General features: G+C 44.4%; 1 protein-coding gene across 3 annotated transcripts in view; it reads left to right on the forward strand.

Moving 5' to 3' along the window:
- Positions 1-25,213, forward strand: part of PANK3 (pantothenate kinase 3) — a 196,651-nt gene that overhangs the window by 119,078 nt on the left and 52,360 nt on the right. The window contains exon 7 of one of the 3 annotated variants that reach the window (XM_029583220.1): positions 8,414-13,270. The exons of the other annotated variants lie outside the window; for them this stretch is intronic. Within the exon in view, the coding sequence (XP_029439080.1) occupies positions 8,414-8,464 (51 nt within the window). The 3' untranslated portion in view covers positions 8,465-13,270. Of the gene's footprint in view, positions 1-8,413; positions 13,271-25,213 lie in introns of those variants that run through there. 3 annotated transcript variants of the gene reach the window in all.

The raw sequence follows: 25,213 nt of genomic DNA on the forward strand, positions 1-25,213 counted from the left end.
AGGAACTATGATCTGCATAGCTCCTTGGCCATGACAAATTTGAGATTCTCTCATCAGAACTTTCTATTAGGAAACCATGCAATTTGAGCGATTCCTTAACCTGATCATGCAGAATCAGGAAGCCTATTTCACCCCAACAGTCTCTGGCACTCAAGATCTTGGGAGTGAAATGATTTGTTCCTTCTGATTACTCCATGAAGTCTTTCAAGTCTATCTGATTTCTGGGAAGGAATACATCAGACAATCTTATGTGTTTAAATTGAGATTTACCATCTGGTGGTAGAGCAAAACTAGATCCCTTCTCTTGCCCCACACAAAACTGCCCAAATACCTTTCTACATCTTTCAAAGTTTAGCCTCAAAACAGTTAGGATACGTCTTCAAAACTGTTGTCACTTAGCACCAGTGCGTACAAGAAACCCCATCTCCATACAAGCCTTAGTTGTCAGATTTATGCAGGGTTTGCTTCAGTTGAAGTCTGCTTGCGGACCATCTGCTGTCATAAAGGGACCTCAATGTAGTTTTGACTCAACTAATGAAAGCCCCATTTTGTGCCTCTGAATTTTGTGAACGCCGATACCTGTCCTGGAAAGTCATACTTTTTGGTGACAGTTGCTTTAGCCCAGTGACAGTAAACTCTACCTTATATTAACTTTTACCATAATAGGGTGGTACTGCACACTCATCCCAAGTTTATGTGTAACTGTTGTCTGATTCCTTAACCAGTCGATCCTCCTAGCAGCAGTTTTCCCCAGGTCATATATTCATAAATATTAACAAGCCCTACATAGTTTGTATTGCAAAAGAGCTAATGCCTTCTACGTGGTGATGACCAAAGGGCATGGAAAGCCTAGCCAATATTTGACTGCAACATGCCTGGGATTACTGTAACCAAACAGCCCATATCAAGTTGGCTAGCAGATTCCATCTTTTTTTTTTTTTTTTTTTTTAATATACAGGCAAATCTGTCTCTAGAATTGCATGTCAAGGCTTATAATGGTAGAACCAATTTAGGATCAACTGCCAGTGTAGAAATTTGTAAAGCTATGATGAGGAGTTCAGTCAACATATTTATTTTCCACTGATGTCTGTCCTTGAGTGTCTTGAAGGAATAGAATTCAAATTAATCTCCCTTAGGACTCTTTATATTTTAGGTTTTTTTCCCTTGTTTTTTTAAAGGAATACAGAAATTGTTTCATTCAGCCATTGATAATCTTCACCGACCCACCAGACAATCACTAGTTGTCCTTCACGCTTACCCGTCACGGTGTTTATTCTCACGAATGGACTCTGACTCTTCCAGATTAAAGCACCATTAAGCTTTAACCCGTACGCACTATGGTATCACTTTGTATTTATTTATTTCCTGCCTCGTCTTCCTTCCAGCTTCCTGCAAGCTTCCAAGTTCTCTTACCCTGTTGATTGTAACTTTGACTCATTCCTACCTATTGTTTACCTTTCGTTTACTTGAATTGCTACCCCAGTTATATTCTTGTTTATTGTAAACCGATCCGATATGGTTATTTACTATGAAGGTCGGTATATAAAACTGTTAAATAAATCTTGTTGATGCTGTCCTCTTTTATCATGAAATGCAGCCTTTAAGTAGGAATTTCATTTTGTGTAGTTTTGGTCTTGTATTTCCTTGAAGAAAATAAAGCTGCTTATTTGTAGCACAAGCTCTCTGTGGACAGCAGGATAATCAATCCCACACATCCTCCCTTTATGAAATTGACTTACTTTAAGCTATTATATGAGGAGGCTCCACACAGTGGCAGCTGGTAGGGATGTGCAAGCAGAATATATTTGGCTCTTAATTTTTGCCTGTGTTTTGGATGAATTTTGTTTGAGGGTGGGGAGTTGGATTTTGGCAATTGGCGTGCACTGTCGAAACAAAATTTGGGGAGTTTTTGGAGTCATCGTTTTTTAGTTTCAGATTTAACAAAACAAAAATGACCTCATTTGGATTAGATTGCACATCCATAGCAGCTGGGTAGGAAGTCATAGGCATGCCAGGAAAGGCCGCCTAGGCTTTTCCAGAGCTCTGTAGGAAATGGTCTGCATTGGCTTCTCTGTGTGGCTGATTCTTACTCTCCACAGCGAACCCTTGTTACAGGTAATCATTTTTGTTTGCTGTGTGTTGCATTCATTTCTAGCAGAGCCAGTTGAAACTTTCATGTTCTGTCAGAAGTGTTTAGATATAATTGAATTCAGAATGGCAGCCACATTGAATCTCTAGTTTTTGCAGAAAGAAACACATGAGAGGTATTTATTAAAAAAAACCAAAACTTTTTAGTCTTGTTTTCAGTATTCTTTTGGTGCATGGAATTCCAGGTATTCTAGCTGGTGATGGTAGCAATTCAAAATCCTGCAGATTCTCCTAGGACAAGCAGGATGGTAGTCCTCACATGTGGGTGACATCATCCAATGGAGCCCAGCATGGAAAACCTTTTTGTCAAAGTTTCTAGAAGCTTTGACCAGCACACTGAGCATGCCCAGCATGACTATCTGCGCTTCCACGAGAGGTCCCCCTTCAATCTCCTCTTTTCCGCGGTGCAGTTGCCTTACGGTTCATGGAGCTCTTCCTTTTTCTTGTTTTCTTCACAAATATTGGGTTTTTTCCTCGTCTGGTCCCCCTTTGCGGTTGGTGCTACCTCGGTGTGGTAGGTTTTACTGCCCTTTTCATCATTTTTGCGGTCGATTCCCGACTCTCACCTTGCAGTAATCACTGGTCAAAGACCGCATGCTGGGTATGCTTTCATGGTGTCGACCGGTTTTCGTCAGTGCCCCCAATGCCCGTGGACCATGTCCATCGGGCGTGCCTCAATAAGATGGATAAACTTTTTGGTTCTTCCAAGTCAGCTCCTTCCACTCCTATGTTGGAGCCCTTGATGCCAAGAGGTCGCAGGGAGCCCCTTGATACACTCCCTTTCAAAGTTCCTCTTGCTAGCTCTTCAAAGGATTACGGAGGCTGTGACAAAACCATGGTGCTTTCACCGCTCTCCTGGACATCTCCTCTGCCTCCTTGGCACCAGGGAAAGACTGGGCCGAGCACCGTGAGAGATCCTGCAAGCATCGCCATCGATGTATGGCTCCGGTTCCAGTGCGGTGCCGGTGGCTGCCATACCACCATCGGAGGCCCCATCATCCGATGCCCCAGGCATTCCCTACCGATATCTGTGCCAGGCACCGTGAAACCTCAGAGACCCAAGGAAGAACCGGTGATGCCTCAGTCCTGGCCTCACCGGACTTTCAGGAGGAGCTGGACCATAGGGTGCCATCCGCGATGCTCATGGCATTCCAGAGCATTGAGCCGCCTGTGCCACAGGCCCCCATACTGGTGCCCGAACCTCCGCCGTCGATCCTAGCACCCCTGCTGGAGCATCTGGACGTCCTTTAAGGTGCCCTACCAATGCAGCTGGTGCCCAATGGGCCTTCAATCCTCAGCGGCCACAGAGGCCCTCCACCGGAGCGATTACGATCCTCGGGTCCTCTGAGGAGGAAGATACGGCCGGCACCATGTCCCCGAAGCCACAGTTCCCCAAGCCCTTGCCCGGGTCCTTCCGGCCTCCAGACCCCTTGATGCCAGGGGAACTGTTGATTCCCGTGGGGCCCTCGAGGCCTCCAAAGCCATCGGAGCCCAGGTCTGATACCCCTCACAGGCCTCACCTGCACCGCAATAGCCCCAGTGAGGAGGAAGGGCCTTATGACCCTTGGGAAGATGATTCCACAGAGTCGTCCTCTGACTACTCGGAAAACCCCCTCTCGGAACCTTCCCCACCAGAGGAACGGTGTTGGTCGCCCCCCTCCTCGGGGGGCGACCATGACCGAAGCATCCCCTTTCAGTTGCTCACGAAGGAGGATGCACGACACAAGATGCTGGAAGTACTTAAGCTCGTCAATGCTCCTAAGGAGTTTGTGGCAGTTCCCATCCACGATATTTTCAAGAATCTCCTCCTCCTCCAGATGTGGGAGCACCAAGTCTCTATTTCCCCTTTCAATAGAAAAGCTAATGCCACCTACTTGGTGCAGCAAGCTATGGTGTCCAAGAAGCAGCACCTCCCCCATCAGTCGGTTGTGGAGTCCGTTTTAAAGAAGCATCGGCACTCCCATACACACGTCTCTGCCCCTCCGGGGCGAGAGCATAGGGAGCTCAATGCCTTGGGCAGGAAGGTCTTCCGGGGAGCTATGCTGGTCGCCTGGATTGCCGCCTACCAGCTGTACATGACCCAGTACAACCGGAACCTCTGGAAACAGGTTCAGGACCTCGCAGAGGGTTTGCCTCAACAGGAGCAACTCTCTGCTATCATCCTGCTGGGTTTAGAAGCTGGCAACCATGAGGCGCAATCCACCTATGATGTCTTTGAGAAGGCAGCTTATGTAGTTGCAATTAGAATTGGCGCCCACAGAATGGCTTGGCTCAGAGCTTCCGACCTCTGTCCGAAGGTACAGGACAAGCTAGCTGACCTCCCCTGCACAGGTGACCATCTCTTTGGGGATAATGTCCGGGATGCGGTAGCATAATTGAAGGACCACTATGACACCCTTCAACAGCTTGCTGCAAGTGCCTTCGACGCCCCGTCCTTGGCCACAAAATTATCCAGGCTGGGAGCCCAGAAGACCTTCTAAAGGCAGAGGAAGTATTATCCTCCGGCCTCCCAGGCTCGCACGCCACGCACTAGCTCCAGGGGCCGCCTCGCCACCAGCGATGGCCTAGGCCCCAGCCAGCACCCCAGCCAGCCCTGGCCATGGGCTCTTGTCTGGGGGTGAGGGAGCGAGGGTCCGTTGAATGCACCCCTGACGCTGGATCCCCTGGTGGGAGGCAGGATTCTCAGCTTCGCCCATCACTGGGAGGATATCACGTTGGACTGATGGGTCCTTACCATCATCTGTCAGGGGTGCAGTCTCAACTTCAGTCTGCTCCCAGGGACCCTCTCCCCTGTGTCCATCATGGGGTTCGTCCTCCCAGCAGGAACTCTCTGCCCTTCTAACAGTAGGCACGGTAGAGCTGGTCCCTCAGCCCCAGCAGGGCAGAGGGTTCTATTCAAGATATTTCCTCATGCCAAAAAGGAACGGCGGCTTGCGCCCCATCCTCGACCTCAGGGTGTTGAGCAAGTTTCTCTCAAGAGAAAAATTCAAGATGGTCTCTCTGGGTACGCTGATTCCCCTCTTCAAAAGAGCAGACTGGCTCTGCTCCCTCGATCTCAAGGAGGGAGCAGAGTCAGTGGGGGAGGCTTATTACCAGTACAGAGTACTGCCTTTCGGACTGGCCTCAAGCCCCCCGTGTTTTCACCAAATGCCTGGCAGTGGTGGCGGCCTATCTCAGATGTCGAGCAGTACGTGTCTTCCTGTACCTAGACAACTGGTTGGTCGAGCGATTCCTGCACAGGGGCCTTGAATGCCCTAGCCCTGACAGTGTGGGCGCTACAAGCTTTGGGGTTTGTCATAAACTACCCAGAGTCTCACCTCTGCCCGTCTCCTCAGCTGGTCTTCATAGGAGCCAAACTGGACACAGCCCAGGCAAAAACATTTTTGCCTCATGATCGAGCTCTCACCTCGCTAGCGGCCTTTGTCTGCACCAGCCGGCAGGTGACTGCCTGCCTTCTGCTCCATTTGCTGGGCCACATGGCGACTTCTGTCCATGTCACCCCTCTTGCCCATCTGTGCATGCGGGAGGGCTCATTGGACCTTGTGGTCACAATGGCGACAGGCCTCCCAGGACCTCGAGACTTGCATTGAAGTCACAGAACCTCTGCAGGTGTCTCTGTCCTGGTGGGAAGACCTCTCCAACTTGGAGTGGGAAATTCCCTTCCAAACTGCTCCGTCTCAGGTGATCCTCACCACTGATGCCTCTCCTCAAGGCTGGAGAGCCCATGTGGAGGGCATCCACACGCAGGGTCTCTGAACAGCTTCCGAAGCCCGTTGTCAAATAAACTTTCTGTAGCTTCGAGCGATCTGTTACGCCTTGTGGGCGTTCAGAGATCGGTTGTCGCAAAAGGAAGTCCTGATCTGGACAGACAACCAAGTAGCGATGTAGTATATCAACAAACAGGGAGGCATGGGCTTGTTCCTCCTCTGTCATGAGGCGGTGCAGGTGTGGACCTGGGCCCTGTCACAGGGGATGTCACTGCGAGCGACATAATTGCCATGATATTTGAATGTGCTGGCGGACCACCTGAGTCACTCCATTCAGTCACACAAGTGGTCTCTCAACCTGAAGGTAGCGGCCAAGCTGTTTCGTTGGTGGGGTACACATGTGGACCTTTTCACATCCCCCCGCATAATCACAGGGTGAGCAGGTTCTGCTCCCTATCGTCTGGAGGCAGGCATCTGGCCTGCGATGCCTTCTCCCTCCATTGGGGGAGAAGCCTGCTGTATGCGTACCCCCCTCTACCGCTCCTCTTGAAGACGCTGCTGAAGCTTCAACAGGACAGAGGGACCATGATCCTCGTGGCACCCTTTTGACACAGACAGGCCTGGTTCCCGCTCCTGCAGGACCTGTCTGTCAGGGCCCCAATCCGGCTGGGGACTGCACCTGATCTGATCACGCAGAATCAGGGTGCTCTGCACTACCCGAACCTCCAGGCGCTGGCAGCCTGGATGTTGAGCCCATAGTCCTTCAGTCCTTGGCTCTTTCAGACAGTGTCTCTCAGGTGCTGGTGGCTTCTAGGAAGCCTTCCACCAGTAAGTCCTACAGCTTGAAGTGGAAAAGATTCTCCATCTAGTGTATGAGGCATGGATTGGATCCTTTCACATGTTCCCTTCCCCAGTTGTTGGACTACTTGTGGCACCTTTCTGAGTCTGAGCTTCAAACCACCTCTGTCAGGCTTAAGAAGAAAATGCCATACTGGGTCAGACCAAGGGTCCATCAAGCCCAGCATCCTGTTTCCAACAGTGGCCAATCCCAGGCCATAAGAACCTGGCAAGTACCCAAAAACTATTCCATGTTACCATTGCTAATGTCAGTGGCTATTCTCTAAGTGAACTTAATAGCAGGATGAGGCTTTATCTCAGCACTGTCATTGCGTACCATCGAGGTGCTGCTGGCATGCCTGTGTCGGTACAGCCCTTAGTAGGTCATTTTATGAGGGGCCTGCTCCAACTAAAGCCCCCTCTTCAGCCTCCTGTTGCGTCCTGGGACTTCAACATTGTCCTGGCATGGCTAATGCACCCTCCCTTTGTGCCGTTGCGTTCCTGCGACCCGAAGTTCCTCTTATGGAAAGTTATTTTCCTTGTCGTGATTACTTTGGCTCATAGAGTCAGTGAGCTTCAGGCCCTGGTTACGTACCCGCCATACACAAGGTTTTTCCGTGATCGTGTGGTCCTGCGTACACACCCTACGTTTCTGCCTAAGTTTGTGACTGATTTCCACCTTAATCAGCCCATTTTATCCACCTTCTTTCTGAGGCCTTATTCCCAACCCAGGGGAGCGGGCTCCATACCCTGGACTACAAGAGGGCCTTGGCTTTCTATTTAAATCACACAGCAGGCCATAAGTAGTCCACTCAGCTCTTTGTGTTCTTAGATACCAACAGGCTGGGAGTGGCGGTGGGTAAGCAGACTTTATCCATCTGGCTGGTGGATTGCATCACCTTCTGCTATGCACAAGCAGGCCTTCCGCTAGCCGGCAGAGTTAAAGGCTCACTCTGTGCGGGCCATGGAGATGTCAGTAACTCATTTGCAAGCAGTCCCAGTCGAAATTTGCTGGGCCACAGCCTGGAGTTCTCTTTACACATTTGCAGCTCATTACTGCCTGTACAAGGATGGGCGTCAGGACAATGCCTTTGGTCAGTCTGTCCTTTGCAATCTGTTCCTAACCTGAACCCAACTCTTCTTGTTTCGTGCTTCTTGTGGGAATCAGACAGTCCCTTGCCGACTCACAGCGCCGCAGTTGCACCCGCTGGCACTTTGGTCGCTGTTGGTCTGGAGCTTGGTACTCGCCCACATGTGAGGACTACCATCCTGCCTGTCCTAGGAGAAAGCACAGTTGCTTACCTGTAACAGGTGTTCTCCTCGGACAGCAGGATGTTAGTCCTCAGGAATGCTGCCCGCATCCCTACAGAGTTGGGTTCTCGTTCCGGTTTGTTTTATTTTTTTCACTCATAATTTTCTGTGTTACGAGACTGAAGGGGGACCTCGCTTGGACACGCGGATAGTGGCATGCTGGGCATGCTCAGTGTGCTGGTCAAAGCGTCTAGAAACTTTGACAACAGTTTTCTATGCTGGGGGCCATCGGATGATGTCACTCACCCACATGTGAGGACTAAAATCCTGCTGTCCTAGAACACCTGTTACAGGTAAGCAACTGCGCTTTTTGGAAAAGGAGAGGATTTTTTTTTTTTTTTTTAAATTTGTAGGAGGATAAATGTCACTAACATTAAATATATTCTATTTCTTCATTTTATCCCTAACAGGGCTACTTTGGAGCTGTAGGAGCTCTTCTTGGGCTGCCGAATTTCAGATAAAACACCAGAAATCATACATGGAATTTTCTTTCATGGATGCCATTTTTTTTTTTTTTTTACTGTATCGTTTAAATCTATTTGGAACCAAAGGAGAAGGAGCAGACGTTTTGCTGTGAATTCTTCTCATATGTGAGGCATGAGAAGCTGCTGGATGTTACCGTATTTAGGAACCCACTACCCCTCAATCTCTATATGGGATCTCCCCCTATCTCTCTTAACACAGTAACTGTGTTTAACATTTCTTCTCGGAATGATTTGTATATCAGCAGGTTATCCTGTATGTCTGTGTGTATATATGTATACATATATATATAGCCAGTATTAAGCCTTTAAATGCAATGCAACCTCTGAGGCTATTTAACAAATCATATTTTGTACTGTTAAGTTCCCTTACCATAAGTCATTGTAGAAGCCCTTTAAGGCAACTACTATTTAGAGTTTTCTGTGCTATAACCCTCCTTGTTCAATCTCTCCGAGTCTGTTTCCTGAGAAATCAAACAGCAAATTAGTTTGCATTTGGTGTGTTTAATTATGTCACATTTTTAAATACTCAGTTTTACATTTGTTCATGCAACAAATGAAGAAATCATATCCATAGAAGCAGTATTCCATATCACACTAGAAAGATTTTGTTCTTCACTAAAGGAAATGTTACCTGGAAGAAAATTTGGTAGATACTATATTGCAGTCTACTGGACTACATTGTAGTCTGCAGTTTCACAGTGGTAATGTAACACTAATGTTGCCTTTATGTACAGTACTCTGTACAGATCTGTCTATGTAAGTGCCATGCACAGACAAGTGGATGAATATTTTACAGTTTGTGTACAGTAGATTACAATGGTACTAAGAAATATTAAACATAGAACACAAGGGATATCCATCGTATGGCATTCAAGGTCTGGAAGCTTAGTGCTGGTCTTTTAGCATCTTGCATATTGATTGGAAATGAAGTGGAGCATAGCTACAGAAAAACTACTTACTAGAAACAAATTTTGTACTGTAACAACTTTCATTTGTAATGCTGTGGAATGTTGCCTTCAGATATTCAAAGGAATTTTATTTACTAAAAACAATGTGACAGGGTCTAAGAAGCCACATTTTAGAGGTGAAATTGGCCCATTTGTATAGCTGTATTCTTTGAAATGAAACAATCTTGTATATAATTTCACAGTACTTCAGGTAGACAAACTGGAGACAGTATTTTGAACCATAAATATCTTCAGAGGTTGTATTGCTAAATTGTGAAAGGACCAATGGCTGGTACACTGTGGAACTTAACGTTACTCTTAATGTCTTACAATTATTACAGACCATGGCCTTGGAATAAATGTCACATGCGACCACAGCATTAAGTGTCAGGCACTGTATTCTGTGTTTAGGCTTGCTGGATTGTGTTAATCTTTATTAGGGTGGGTGCATTGAATACACAATAGCTTGCTGCCCTTAGAAAGATATTGCGATAATAGAAATCTAGATGATGGGCTGACCATTTAGAATAATCACCAAGAAGCCTGAGTGCATTTCTCAATACTGTGAGAATCCAGCAATAGTGTTCATCACATACAATAGAGTAAACAAACTGTTTTTTAAATCCTTGGCCAACAACCAATGTCCATATTTTCCATATTTTCCTTCCCTTTATTAGAAATGATTGTGGCATGCAACAAAGAAAATGGTTCTATTAGATTTTTTTGGCCCTACTGCTGATCCTAGATTGAAGGCAAATTTGACTTGAGATGTGTAGCAAAATTGTGTGCTTATGATATTGCACTCATTAGAGCAATGGCTTGTGATGTGATAAGGGCTTCAGCAGTAGTATCAGATGAATTTTTGAGGAGGCACATATTGCTGTTTTGGAAATGCCTTGGTAATAACACAGTAACAAATACAAATCCATATCAACGGCATGCTTATGCTTCAGTGTTATGATCAGGTTTTCTAAGCCAGATGCTCTTGAAATGTTTCTGCAAGTATATACAAAACTACACCAAAGAGCCACCAGCATGCCGGTATTATCTACTTCTGTCTTGTGCCCTGGCTATCCCAACTAATGCAGTGTGCATTAGCCATAGTGCTGCTGGTTTGTGAATGATAAACTTATTATAGCTACTTCATCTGAGCAGTCACCTGTTCAGAAACTATAGTACTGCTACAGTTCTACACAGTTTAGACAAAAGGAGGTGTATTTCATAGTTATTGCAGCATTGGACCAATTCCTGTCCAAAATCTGAGGGCTGGAAAGGTTATCTTGATTTGTTCCATTATCTAGTCCCTAAGAAAACCCTAATGAAAAGGTGTTTTGCAACTGGACATATGACAATCCTGTGTCAAGAGAACATGAATAAAACCTGATTCCAAGTAAATTACTTTGAAAATCCAATACAAATGATAGAATCCAAAGGAAAGATCCCTTTATTTTCCCTCTTGTAGTCATTCTCTTGGCAGCTTATTACTGCTGTTTGATTTTTGAAACTAGAACAGCTTGATTCAGGCTGAGAAAACACTCTGAAACTGGTCCTTTAGAATAGGTATTCACGCAAAAACTACATAAGAACCTATCAGCAACAAGAGTGTATAGCACTTTGTTCTTGTCCCATAATATGTTTTATCCATTAGATATTGAAGGCAAGTGCAATTATAAGCCCTTGATGTTGCTTCTGCACTGTATTTGATGTTGATTTAATAAGCCCTTAATTTTCTGTCCATTTTACATGGCCATCTTACGCTTTCCATTCACTGCCGTATTATGTTTAATTTACTGACCAATTATTTAATTAAAGGGCTAGTATCCACTAATAGAATGTACTTGAAATGCAAAGTGCATAGCAAATACTGGATGCACTTGTGCGTCAGCCTGTCGCTCTAATATAACCCAGGATCACATTATTGATATATAGTAGATTCAGTATTGGTGGTACCAAATGCTATTGTAGCTAAAATATTCGTAAAATAATTGTATTCTATGAAGTTTGCTCTTACGTGTATTAGCACAATTTTTAATAGCAAAGCTGATAATGTTAAGACTGATACATTTTTATTATTTAATATGCAAGATTTTAGTTTTTGTGATTTGTATTCCACTATTCAAAAGGGCGCCCATCCCTTTTCATTAAAACATATAAACCAAAAGTAGCTTTTGGAGATCATGTCCATTTCAGAAGAGGATCGCATATGTCAGGGCTTTCAAGATATCCACAACGAATAGGCAATGAGATAAGTTTGCATATATGGAATCTGCATAATATGCAAATTTATCTCATGCCTATTCGTTGTGGATATCCTGAAGATCTGACTGGCTATGGGATCCCCAGGATAGGGGTTTGGGACGCCCTGACATGCACCTTCTGTAGAGAAACATTTAGATACAGAGCTAGAGTACATCAGGATTTATCAATGTATGCTGGGACCACAGTCCCACCTTCTGATTGACGGTTCAATAAATCATGGTGTTAGTGTGGTGACGGAGATTTTTGGCTAGCTACATGCCAGCTGAAAAAATGCTGGGTACAGCTCTGTCCTAAAGTTTCTGGATACATCCATGTTGTGTCGTGTTGTCAGCTTGACTCCACCTCTGCAGTAGTATGGAAAGACAGGCTGATAATCATTGATGTCTGCCTGCTACAGGATGTAAAATAGATGAAGCCTGTCATTTATGCTGCTTACCTGGCATTTTTCTTAGCTTAGATTTAGTGAGGCACACAGTCATCGAACTTGTTGCTAGAGATGCCCTCCAAAAGGATGTAATATTACTTCTTTAATGACTAGGAAGTGACTGGTGTTCCTAGCTTCTGATTTTTAGCTTTTTTTAAACCACTTTGGTGGTTAGATATTACTGTCCCACCTATAGTTTAGGTATTGTTTTTCAGGAAATGCATTAGTTATTTATACATCAAAGAAACAATTGCATAGGATTGCTGGCAAGAATCTTTTGTAGCATGCAAAGGAGAGATGAACGAATATTGATTTATTATTGAACTGAGCCAACAAATGTTCATTTCTGGGTACTATTCCATGAAGGGGAATTTGTAATTACCACATTGTGGAGACCGTAGAGATGCTGCAGTAAGATAGACACAGGTGGTTTCAGATTCTTGCACTTAAAACCATTGAAATTTGGGACCTCTAGTAAATGACTCAGTGTAGGCATTCCCCATATAAAATCCATACCCATGCTTTCTCAGTATCCTTTCAGAAATAGTGCATATATAACCAGTACCATGATCTAAATCAGATGGTAAGCAGAAAGAAAGATCAGTTTGCATAAACCATTCAGTGTGAATGGACAGAATTGACTCGTGTCTTCAAATAATTTTCAAATGAAAAGAAATGTAGATTTACAAATAGGCATATGATGTGAATTCAGTTATTCCTTTGTTTCTATGTAAGGTGGGAAGATGCTGGACAATTTGTCCCTCCACTAGTTTAAGGCAATCATTTGCCATACTGCATTTACTCATAGAAATATTCAGATTAATAGCAGACAACAATCAATATTTTACTTAAATACTAAAATAGCCTTCACCATTTTTAAAGTGATACAATTTTGGTGCTATACACTTATTTTTAAAGTAAAATAGGTTTTGAAAATAAAATACCACTGCCTTCCATTAATTTACCTAAGTTGCCTATGTTTAGAACGTGTTTATCACAAGCTCTGAACTTTGCCCCCATCCCCATACACACCCCTTAAGAACATAAGAACATGCCATACTGGGTCAGACCAAGGGTCCATCAAGCCCAGCATCCTGTTTCTGTGGCCAATCCAGCCCATAGAACCTGGCAAGTACCCAAAAACTAAGTCTCTTCTATGTTACCATTGCTAATGGCAGTGGCTATTCTCTAAGTGAACTTAATAGCAGGTAATGGACTCCAAGAACTTATCCAATCCTTTTTTAAACACAGCTATACTAACTGCACTAACCACATCCTCTGGCAACAAATTCCAGAGTTTAATTGTGTGTTGAGTGAAAAAGAACTTTCTCCGATTAGTTTTAGATATGCCACATGCTAACTTCATGGAGTGCCCCCCTAGTCTTTCTATTATCCTTGGAGGAGAACTCTGTTTCAGAGTCTGGATTTACAATGTGTGCCATCCTGGAGAAGCCTGACGAAGACACTACTTCTGCTACTCTGATAACTAATTTCATATTAGGTCTAGACAGAATGGTTTTTCATTATAAATATATTCCATTTATTATTTGAGGTGTACTACTGTTTTTGACATTGCAAAGGCAATAGAAGAAAGATGATTTGTAAAATCATTTAGACATATGAGTCTGTTCTTAGTTTCTTTGCAAGTCTTGAAATATAAAGGCATTCAGTATATTTTCTTTCATTCTTCACGGTTATCTTTTGTTTTGTGTGATGAAGTGGCTCAAACTCTGCCTATAACTTTCTCCCCCTCTCTCCCCCAGCACTTTTACCATCTGTTTAACTCTTAGAGGCTTGGTATCATGACCTATGTTTTATATGAGCAAACTGTTAGCTGCTGTTCTCTTCCTGATGTCTTTCCCATTATATTTTATCAAAGAAGATGATTATAATTAATTCTTTTGTATAGAGATTTGGATTCTACCCCTTTATGCAGACTTGATGATAAAGCATTGAAAAGAGAGGGCATTGCATATGCACCACATTTCATAAAGAAAAAGTGGAAATAACTATATATATATAATGTGTGCAAAAGTCTTAGCTTGGAAAGTTTTGTGAAAATTGTATAAATATAAAAGGAAAATAGATACAAACCAGATTTTGGCCCTTACATATGGCCCTGCACTGCCCCGTCATATATATATATTTTTTTAAATCTTGCATCCCGGTCCTAGACCAGTTACAGCAGCTTAGAACCTCCAGAAGATTTAGTGTGATCGATCTAGCCTTGCTGCCTGACTTCGAGCAAGAAGTCTCCTTTTTATTAGCCTCTGTTATATTCCACAAGAGGTTTACATAATGGCACTAAATGTCTGTAATTTTGTCCTTTCCCCCCCCCCCCCCTCCCATACACACCCAGTAATTTACATGGCAAGACTGAGCAGAACCAAGTTTGGTGTGGAGTCAAGGTATTGGGGGAAACCTGATCTTTCTGGTTTTCAAAGTTTGGGAGTACTTTGCTTGGGGCAGGGGAGGGCAGTGAAGCAAAGTTGGCACTTTTCCCATAAATGCATGGCAGTAGAACAGACTAGCTAGATTGGCGTTCTTTCATCTGTTTTGTTTTGGGTTTTTTTGTTTGTTTGTTTTGCATTCATATAGTGATTTTAAAAAGTGTATTATGATTTCTGTACTACTATAGCATAGTTAGTATTCACAACTTAATGATCTGGCCTTTTTTCAAGCTAGCAGTTCATTTTTGCTCACAACACATTAAAATTAGGTTTGCTTAAATGTGAGTTGGATCCCAGATATCTGTTCGTTGTGAGCCTGATCCAGCTGTGGTTTTAAAACTAGATTTTAGTAGCACGTTCTTCTTCGTTCGATACTATATACAGCGTGTTTTGCAGGTAAAGCTGTTTTAAGATAACTACAGTTTCTTGCTTGGCAGTTTGAGTAATACTTTAAACATGTTCATTTGGATTCAAGCTGGTTCATATTTTTTAATTTTTCATCAGCAAAATGATTATATTAAGTTGTCCTGCTTAATTAAAATATATTTCTCTGCCATTTTTGTTAAACCATAATACATTTTATTCAAACATTCTGAAGATAAAAATATCCAAGGTCAGATATGATTTCTATAGATGGCATTCAGAGCATTTAAAATCATAAATATACCAAACTATATGCTATGAAAAAGGTATAAAATACATACTAATTTTCAAAACATGTTAGTTTTGTTCCCATCCCCCATCAAGGCATTGAAAGTGGGTATATAGTTGTGCTCATAAGTTTGCATACCCCTGGCAGAAATTGTAAGATGTGTAGCATTTTAAGAAGACAAGCAAACTGTCCTAGAATACTCAACTCCAAAATAGGACAGCAAAACTAATATTCTGTCAGGCGAAGTTATCCTCACCAATACAATATGTCTTCATGGGTGTCAGCAAGTCAGGAGTACGTACAAAACTTTTCAACTACACAATAGAAGCATCCCCTGACCTCTGTTATTGGCCCATTTGGACCAAAAAGATGCCGAATCTAATCGATTTGTCTTCATTTTTCAGTTGCATATAAAAGCATATTAGAGCACATTTCTTAGGCAACCCCTAAACACACATACATTTCAAAAAAGGAGTTATTTAAAAAATAATGACCCAACCCTGACATCAGCTGGTGTTTTGTAGAAACTACATCAGGAGGACTTATCTTAGATTGTAGATAATTATATGTGATCATGAATCGCTCTATACTGGATCGTCTGTCTTCACACACAATAATCTACAATCTAAGATAAGTCCTACTGATGCAGTTTCTACAAACCAGCTGATGTCAGGGTTGGGTTCTTATTTTCAAAATAACTCCTAGTTTGAAATGTGGGGTGAGAGTTGGGGGTTCTCTAAGAAATGAAATTTCTGGAAAAAAAAACTGGAAAAGAACAAATAAAGGGTTAGTGATAGAGGTTCTGCATTTTTTCTTTCTTTATAATGCATTGGGCAACAGATGTATATAATGCAAACTGACAGGATATGTTTTTCTTCCCTGCAGCTGTAGCATATTTTGCCGTCTTCAGTTTAGCACTTTGAAAAGAAAGTATTTGGAAAAATATGTGGCTGTTTCTTTTTCTGGCAACTATAAAACTAAAATAAGGGCACAAATGCTATGCTGGGTCAGAGAAAGTTTCTTCAAGCCCAACATCCTGTCCCTGACAGTGACCAGCACAGGTCACAAATACACAGCAGATCACATAAAGGAGATCTATTTCCTATTAAACCCAGCGATAGCAATAGCTTTCCTGAGCCTATCTGGCTAATAACGTTTTATGGACTTTTTGTCCTCCAGGAACTTGTCCAACTTTTTTTCCCCAGTATGCTGGTCATCTTGACCACATCCTCTGTCAATAGATTCTACAGCTTGATTATGCGCTGAGAAAAATACTTTCTATGCTGGTTGTTAATTTCAAAGAGTATCCCCTTGTTTTAGTAATATTTGAAAGGGTAAATAACCATCCTTTACTTATTTTATAGACTTGTATCATGTCCCCTTTCTGAAATATCTTTCCCTAATCTGTGAAGCTTCTCAGAGGGGAGCTGTTCCATTCTCTTTACCATTTTGGTTGCCACCTCTGCATCTCTTCTAGTTCCACTGTCTTTTTGAGATGGAGTGACCAGAACTGTACACACCTTAGCTCGATACAGAGGCAGTATATTTTCTGTTTTATTCTCCATTCTTTTCCATATGATTCCTAACATTCTATTTGCTTTTTTAACTGTTGCTGCACATTGAGCTGAGGATTTCATTGTATTGTCTACAAGGATTCCAAGTTTCTTTTCCTGGGTGGTGACTCCCAATACAGAACCCAGCATCACGTACTTGTAGTTGGGATTATTTTTCCATATGTGTACCACTTTGCATTTTTTTCACATTAAATATTATCTGCCATTCAGATGCCCAATCTCTGCAAACTATTACTGAATTGTGCTACCATGAGGTGGAGATGTAGATTTCCTAGCGTGTAGCCAGATGGACTCAGGGCCAATGGGTATTGTGCTCTTCTGCTAGCAGATGGGAGACTGAGTCAGATTTCAAAGCTGACATCACTCTAGATATTCCGCTGCAGTAACCTCAGCTCTTCAGTATATCTCCGTCTTCTAGCAGATGCGGACACTATCCCTCACACTAGAATAGTGTTAAGAATTACAGCAAAGAAGAAACAAATTCACCTTAAGGAAGATCGAGCCCCGCTCTCCTGCGGTGATACCTAAGGGTCCCTCCCCCAGTCGAGAATTCCTAAAGTTGATCTCCGATATCCCTCAGAGGTGTGCCTTGGTCAGCTGGTTCCCAGCGTGGACTTAGCGCCCCCCCCCCCCCCAAGTGTGGCTGAAAGGCAGCGGGTGCAGAAACAAGCATGGCGGTGAAGGTAATTCCCTCTCCCCCCACAGCTGGAGACCGTCCAGCACATGATCGGTAAGCGCAGAGACCAGGTAAGGAAAAAATCTTAAAATTCAGGTCTCTGGTCTTTGCAGCTCGGATTGCCATACCAAATCCGTCCCAGCGAGGTTAGAAGGGAGCACTGATTTGGTTGAGCAGCCTTGGTTAGGTTAGGCCCCGATCCGGTGTAAGGGTCCACACACGTGGAGACCCTCGGGGGGGGGGGGGGGCGCCATCTTACATGCGGGGGTCATCGGCGCCATCTTCCCTTCTTGCCAGCGGTACATGTGGGGCAGGCTGGGCGGCCGATGCTCCTAACTTGCACATGTCCAATACAGACATGCGCACAACTGAGCACACCCCACGTGCACAGCCGCGTTTACAACTGCATGCGCGCAAACACCTAGAAACAATGGCACCGGTGCCCAAGAAGGCCAGAAGGCACTCTCTTTGCACAGCCTGCCACATAAGAGCCATGCAGCCTGAATTGGAATCTTTCCTGTGTCAACATTGTGAAGAAGCCCAGGGAGAACCAAAGCCTGGTTCCTTACTGTCGGGAGATGGTTCTGGAACTACTGAAGATAGCTCCCCAGACCTTTGCATCTCAGAGATGGCTTCCCCACAGGAGGGCACCTCTGGGGCCCCTACTCAAACTCCCCCTGGGATTAACATGGACCCAGGGACCTTCTCCTGGTTGGAAGTTTTCCAAGGTTTGCAAGCCTTCGTTTAGACGCAATCAGCCCCAGCTGTGCCCCAGGCTCAACCTCTGCCAGAAGCACAAAATCCTCCCGGCCCTGCTCTGAGGCATGTCTCCTCGCCTAACCACGAACTTCCCTAACAGGGACCCAGACACCTCAGATGAGTGAGTCCCTGGAAGAAGGAGAAATCCTTCCAGGAATGGAACCATACCAAACCATACTTTGCTTCTTCCACAAGGACAAATTACCAGCCCTTGTTTCCCAGACTCTGAAGACGCTGGGTATTCCTGGCACAGTTCCTATGGCGGAACCAAAGAAGAACCCCCATCTTGGTGTCCCTTCATAAGGCCTCATGCTACTTTCCAATGATGGAAGCCATCCAGGAGTTGATTGACCTAGAATGGGATGCCCTGGAGGCCAGCTTCAAAGGGGGTCAGGCCTTGGAAGCCATATACCCTCTAGAACCAGCGACCAAGGAACGCCTGTGTTTCCCGAAAGTGGATGCTATGGTCTGTGCTGTCTCAAAGCGAACAGCGATTCCCGTTGAGGGAGGGGCTGCATTGAAGGACACTCATGACAGATGATTGGAATCCATCCCTAAGCAGGCCTTTGATGTAACAGCAATGGCACTGCAGTTTGCTTCCTGCTGTGCACTGGTAGCACATTACTGCTTGCTCCTCTCGAGAGAGGCAAATAACTCCGGAACATATACCGGTGAAACGACGAAACCTGCAGTAGCCTTCCTCATGGACGCAAACTCAGGCCTAGTACGCACCTCAGCCAGGGGCATTGCCTCGGTAGTGGCAGCCAGAAGACAACTATGGCTATGGAATTGGTCTGCGGATGCAACATCTAAAGTGAATCTCACAAGAATGCCTTTTAAAGGATCTCTCTTGCTCTGAAGCGAATTGGAGAAGTTAGCCAGCAAATGGGGCAAATCCCCAGTGCCTCAGCTACCGGAAGATAGGAGCAAAAGATCTCAGCATCCCTCCCCCCGAAGAACCAAGGGCAGAGGATCGCAGCGCGTTATACCTACAGGAACTCACAGTTCCAGGCACCTCATCCCTCCAGAAAGTCCCAGCCCTTTCGGAACAGACAGACCAAGAGGAACAGGCCCGGGGGCAGGCTCCAGCCATGCTCCACAATGAGAATGGGCTGAGCCATCCACAGGAAGAGGATATAGGGGTCGACTTGCCCTCTTCTACCAAAGATGGGTTGAAATAACGTCTGACAAATTGGTTCTAAACATCATTCAAGAAGGTTACTCTCTAGAGTTCCGCAGCATCCCTCGAGACAAATTTGTCACCCTGCCACTCCCATTCCAAGAGACTGGCAGTGGAAACCACTCTAACTAGACTACTCAGTCTGAAGGCAATAACTCCGGTTCCCACACCCCAACAAAATACGGGGCACTATTCCATCTATTTTATCGTTCCCAAGAAGGAAGGATCTTTCCGGCCCATCTTGGACCTCAAGAACGTCAACCACCATCTGAGGGTTCTACACTTCCGCATGGAAACTCTTTGCTCCTTAATAATGGCAGTACAACCGGGAGAGTTCCTAACCTTCCTGGACCTTTCCGAAGCCTACCTTTACATCCCAGTCCATCAGGATCACCAGCGCTTCCTGCGCTTTGCGATACTGGGTTACCATTACCAGTTCTGAGCACTACCCTTCGGCCTAGCAACTGCCCCAGAACCTTCACCAAAATCATGGTGGTCATGGCGGCAACATTGAGGAAGGAAGGGATCTTGGTACACCCTTACCTGGACGATTGGCTAATCAGGGCAAAGTCTTCAGAAGAGAGCCGGCAAGTGACCAGCAGAGTCAAGAGCCTACTGCAGGAACTCGTTTGGGTCGTGAACACGGGCAAGAGCAGTCTGCAGCCTTCTCAATTGCTAGAGTACCTGGGGGCCTGTTTTGACACCATACCGAACAAAGTCTTCCTCCCTCCCCCAAGGAGAAGGAAAAATGGAACAATTACAACGATTGATGACCAATGCACACCCCAAGGTATGGGACTATCTTCAAGTCCTTGGCCTCATGGCATCACCCTGGAGGTTATCCCCTGGGCAAGGGTCAATATGCGACCGCTTCAGCGCTCCTTACTGTCACGATGAAACCCACTGTCCCAGGACTACTCAATTCGCTTCCAACTACCAGCAGAGGTACGTTCTCAGCTCCAGTGGTGACTACAGGAAGACCACCTAAGCAGAGGAAAAAAACCTATCCCCACCGAACTGGATCTTGCTCACCATGGATGCGAGCCTGTGAGGATAGGGAGCCCACTGTCAGGAACTGACGGCCCAGGGACAATGGAACAAGGAAGAGGCGGAATGGAACATAAACCGCCTGGAAGCTCAAGCAGTCAGACTAGCGTGCCTGCAATTCAGCCACTGACTCCGAGGCAAAGAAATTCGAGTAATGTCAGACAATGCAACATCAACCGACAGGGAGGAACCAAGAGGTGTCTCTGGAGATAGACCCTCTCATGGCATGGGCGGAGATAACCCTACAAGGGATCTCGGCCTCCCACATCACAGGAAAAGAACATGTCTCAGCAGGCTTCCTCAGCAGAGAGAGCCTGGACCTGGGGGAATAGACGTTGTCTACCACAGCCTTCCAACTGATAGTAAATTGCTGGGGTCTCCCAGCCATGGACCTACTTGCCAACCCGTCTGTGCCCAAGTCAACAGGTTCTTCAGCCACAGACGAGAGCCGCAATCCCATGGAATCTATACTCTCGTCCAGACTTGTCCAGAGGAAGACTTAGTGTACACCTTTCCCCCCCCCCCCATAGTCACTACTGGGCAGGGTCATCCGCAAGATAGTGCATCACATGGGACTATTTCTACTAATGGCCCCAGATTGGCCAAGACAACCATGGTACGCAGATATTCAGACTCCTTGAGGGGAACCCTTCTCTGGCAGAGCCCGATTCTCCACAAAGATCCGTCTCTATTTTCTCACGGTCTGGCCCTTGAGAGGACTCACGCAAGTTCTCCACATCCCTGTCATACATATGGATCTGGAGAGTTTTCGAAGCCTGGTGTGAGGACCGTGGGATTCTCCCACAGACGGCCAAGATTCCCATGATTCTGGAGTTCCTACAGGACGATATGAAGAAGGGGTTATCACTCAACTCCCTCAAGGTCCAAGTAGCCGCACTGACCTGCTTCAGACCAGAAGTGGATGGTATCCAGCTATCAACCCTCTCGGACTTGTCCCGCTTCCTGAAAAGGTGTTAAACAACTCCTACCACCCCTAAAGTGGCCGGTGCCTCTATGGAATCTCAATCTAGCATTAGACTTCCTAGCTGGTGCTTCCTTCAGACCAACATTCCTGGTGGCAATATGTTCAGCTCGTCGCATCTCCGAACTACAGGGAACCGTTCCTCAGGTTCACACCTGGAACCATACAACTGCGCACTGTCCCCTCCTTCCTTCTGAAAGTGGTTTCCGAGTTTCACTTGAACCAAACTATCTCACTACCAGCTCCAGATGAACATAAGTACTCTGAAGACTCTCACTTTCTTCGCCACCTGAATGTCGGCAGACTCCTGGTACGATACCTGGAAATCGGAACCGGATCTTTCCAGGTATCGCTTATTCGTTATTCACAGCGGGAAGAAACAAGGAGAAGCGGCAAAATGGATCGCTTATTCGTTCTTCACAGCGGGAAGAAACAAGGAGAAGCGGCTTCGCGGGTGACCATAGCCCCTGGATCAAAGAAGTTATCAAGGCAGCCTACACAGAGGCAGGAAAGCCCTTACTTCTACAGGTTAAGGCTCATTCTACGAGGGCACAGGTAGTCTCCTGGGCAGAAACCAAGCTGCTGTCGCCCACCGAATCTGTCGGGCAGCAACATGGTCCTCCATACACACCTTATCCAGGTTCTACCATCTGGATGTTCAGGCCCGGAAAGACGCAGCCTTCACAAAGGCAGTATTAAGTGGGCCACGGGCAGCCTCCCGCCATGTCTGGGAGTAGCTTTTGTACATCACATTGGTCCTGAGTCCATCTGGCTACACGCTAGGAAATGGAGAAATTTCTTACCTGTTAATTTTGTTTTCCTTAGTGTAGACAGATGCACTCAGCATCCCGCCCACGGCTGCCCCAAGAAAGGAGAACCTCTGATAACAAACCTCGAGACTAAGCAAATACGGGTAAGCTGCAGCCTACCCCTAGTTCAAGGCACCCACAGTTTTGTCCGGTGTCTGCGTTAATTGGTTAGGTGCACTGGCGATCTCCAGTTTGGAAATTAGTTGAACCAGTTCGTTTTACTCAAGTTTAATCAAGTTATTTAAGCAAAGATATATCCACAATGGCTTTTCGAAGAGAATACTGAAGAGCTGAGGTTACTGCAGGGGTATATCTAGAGTGTTGTCAGCTTTGAACTCTGACTCAGTCTCCCATCTGCTAGCAGAAGAGCACAATACCCATTGGTCCTGAGTCCATCTGTCTACACTAAGGGAAACTAAATTATCAGGTAAGTAATTTCTCCAATCAAGGGTCAACAAACAAGTTATAGGTGACTTATTAAATTAATCCAATAAAAAGTTTCACCTATAACTTTTGTTGCCAAGTGAATTAATAGCAACTACAATTCTTTGCTCATAATATAGTCACATAGCAAATGTCCTTAATTTGTTTTATAGTATTGCTTTTCATGTAGTCAGATTTGGTGATGCCATCAGCATGCAGCAGTTTGCTTCTTTTTTGTTAACTGAAGTATGATAGTTTTTGTTATCTACATCTCATAAAGGAAACATGTTGAGAATAACTAAATGGTTTGGTATTTCATGAGAAACTGGAGAGGACAAAACACTAAGTTTTCCTGTTTCAGTTACTGTAACTAAAATCTTGCAGTCAGTGTATATGCTTCTTTAGTATAGTTTCTGGTATATGTAGAAGCACATAAAATCTGTTCTGTATGCAGGTACAGTATATAGGTTCAAAATTTACAGAACTTACAGTATCCTGTGCAATTTTAGACAATCCAGCCATATCTAGTGCATACTTTAAAACTAATATTTTGTCTTGTCATAGCTAATAACTAGAATATCAAATTGAGCTCTAAGATATGAATTGCTCATTTGCACTATCTTGGTTATGTATTACTAGGGATAGGATTGATCTGTCTATTGGTATATGAGAACTATATCAGAGGCATGAGCTAGAAAAGCATCTTACACTGCTGTGTACATGCCAAAATTGGGTATTTTGTTTCCATTTCCTGTGTATTAAGCACTTTGTTTTATGATATATAATTTCTCTCATTAAGCTGCCAGTGAAAAATTTAAAATGTATATTTTTATCCTTAATTCATTGTAAATGCCAGTCACTGTTGCATACCAGCCTTATACATGCTGTATCACACTTACTGCTTACTTTATGCTTTGGGAAAGGAAGGTTACATAGAAGGAAAGGGTTTGATGAAAGATCCATTTTGGTTCAGATACCTTACTTGACTAAATTGTACCTGTATGCTGTTTTATTCGCTGTCCTGGCCCTGGAAATGTGATGTGCAAGAATATGTATGATTTGCTGCAAATAGTGTAAAAACTTACCTAATTATTCCTTAATATACACTGTAATACACTGATTGTAAATTGCCTAATTTATTTTCATTTTGATAGCGATTTTTCCTCTCTACTGAAATGTACAGCCTATTATCTAATTTATGTCTCTAGTTCTTGTAATGGACAAATTGTGGCCTACCTAGTATCATTCCGGTTAGGACATTGTACAGAATACTTAATGTCTGCATGAATGGAGTATGAGATTCATTTCTTTGTTTTAATTGTATTAAGATTTTGCTAATAAAAGTACATCTAATTTTTTGAGCTCTCGAGTTTTCTGTGTCATGAGTTTTCTTTCACATGTACCAAAATTTGACAGCAGCAATCATGAAGTCTGGAGGGGGGAGGGGGGGTGTTAGGGTTCGCTGAAAATATATGGTTAGTCAACAGCTGTAGAGAAAAGGTTTTTTATTTAAACAGTATAAAACATAAATCTTAAATGTTATAGGGAGAGTGCCATGCAAGGCATCAATATAAACTGTCTCAAATGATTTACTGATGTCTTTTTATAGGTTTTACAGTTATACATTTCCAAATCCTAAACAAGGTTAGATAATTGTCAGGATTTCTATTAAATAATCTGAATAGTGCTCTTGGTCTCCATGCTAATTATCCTCACCTCATTGGTAAATATTTATGGCTCACAGTTAGTTGGAGTGTCAACTGGCCTTGTATCCATTCACGAATGTTCTATAATCTTAGATGGAATGTCAATTGGCCTCGTGTCTGTTCTGTAACCTTGTAGCTTAGCAGCTTTATCTAATTTACTAAGAAAACAAGTCCAAGGCTGAACCCCAAATGTCATGCTTATAATATTGTTAGTAGGGATGTGAATCGGAACCGGAATCTGTTCCGGTTCCGATTCACATCGTGAATTTTCCTTCGTGCAGTCCGATCGGGTTTTTTATCGGCTGCACCTGAGCCAATAAAAAAAAAAAGCCGATTTAAAAAAAAAAAAAAACACAAAAAAAACCCCACCCCGACCCTTTAAAACTGCTCCCTTAGCTTCCCCCCCCCCCCCGGCCCCCCCCCCCCCCCCCCAAAAAAAAAAAAGTTTTAAAATTACCTGGTGGTCCAGTGGGGGTCCCGGGAGCGATCTCCTGCTCTCGGGCCGTCGGCTGCCACTAATAAAAATGGCGCTGATGGCCCTTTGCCCTTACCATGTGACAGGGTATCCGTGCCATTGGCCGGCCCCTGTCACATGGTAGGAGTAATGGATGGCCGGCGCCATCTTTAAAAAATGGCGCAGGTCATCATATATTTTCAATCGTCAGAAATACGAATCACATCCCTAATTGTTAGTAATTATAAAAGTCTATGATCAAAAACTTATGAGAACAAGAATGTCATGTGTGACTTGTCAAAAAGTGTTTCACTACCTGTTCACCATTTTCCTTTGCAAGCCATGTCTGTAAATGGGGGCTGTAAGCACCACAACAATCTCCA

Source organism: Rhinatrema bivittatum, chromosome 18 (assembly GCF_901001135.1).
Source record: "Rhinatrema bivittatum chromosome 18, aRhiBiv1.1, whole genome shotgun sequence".
In the NCBI taxonomy this organism is placed as follows: Eukaryota; Metazoa; Chordata; class Amphibia; order Gymnophiona; family Rhinatrematidae; genus Rhinatrema; species Rhinatrema bivittatum.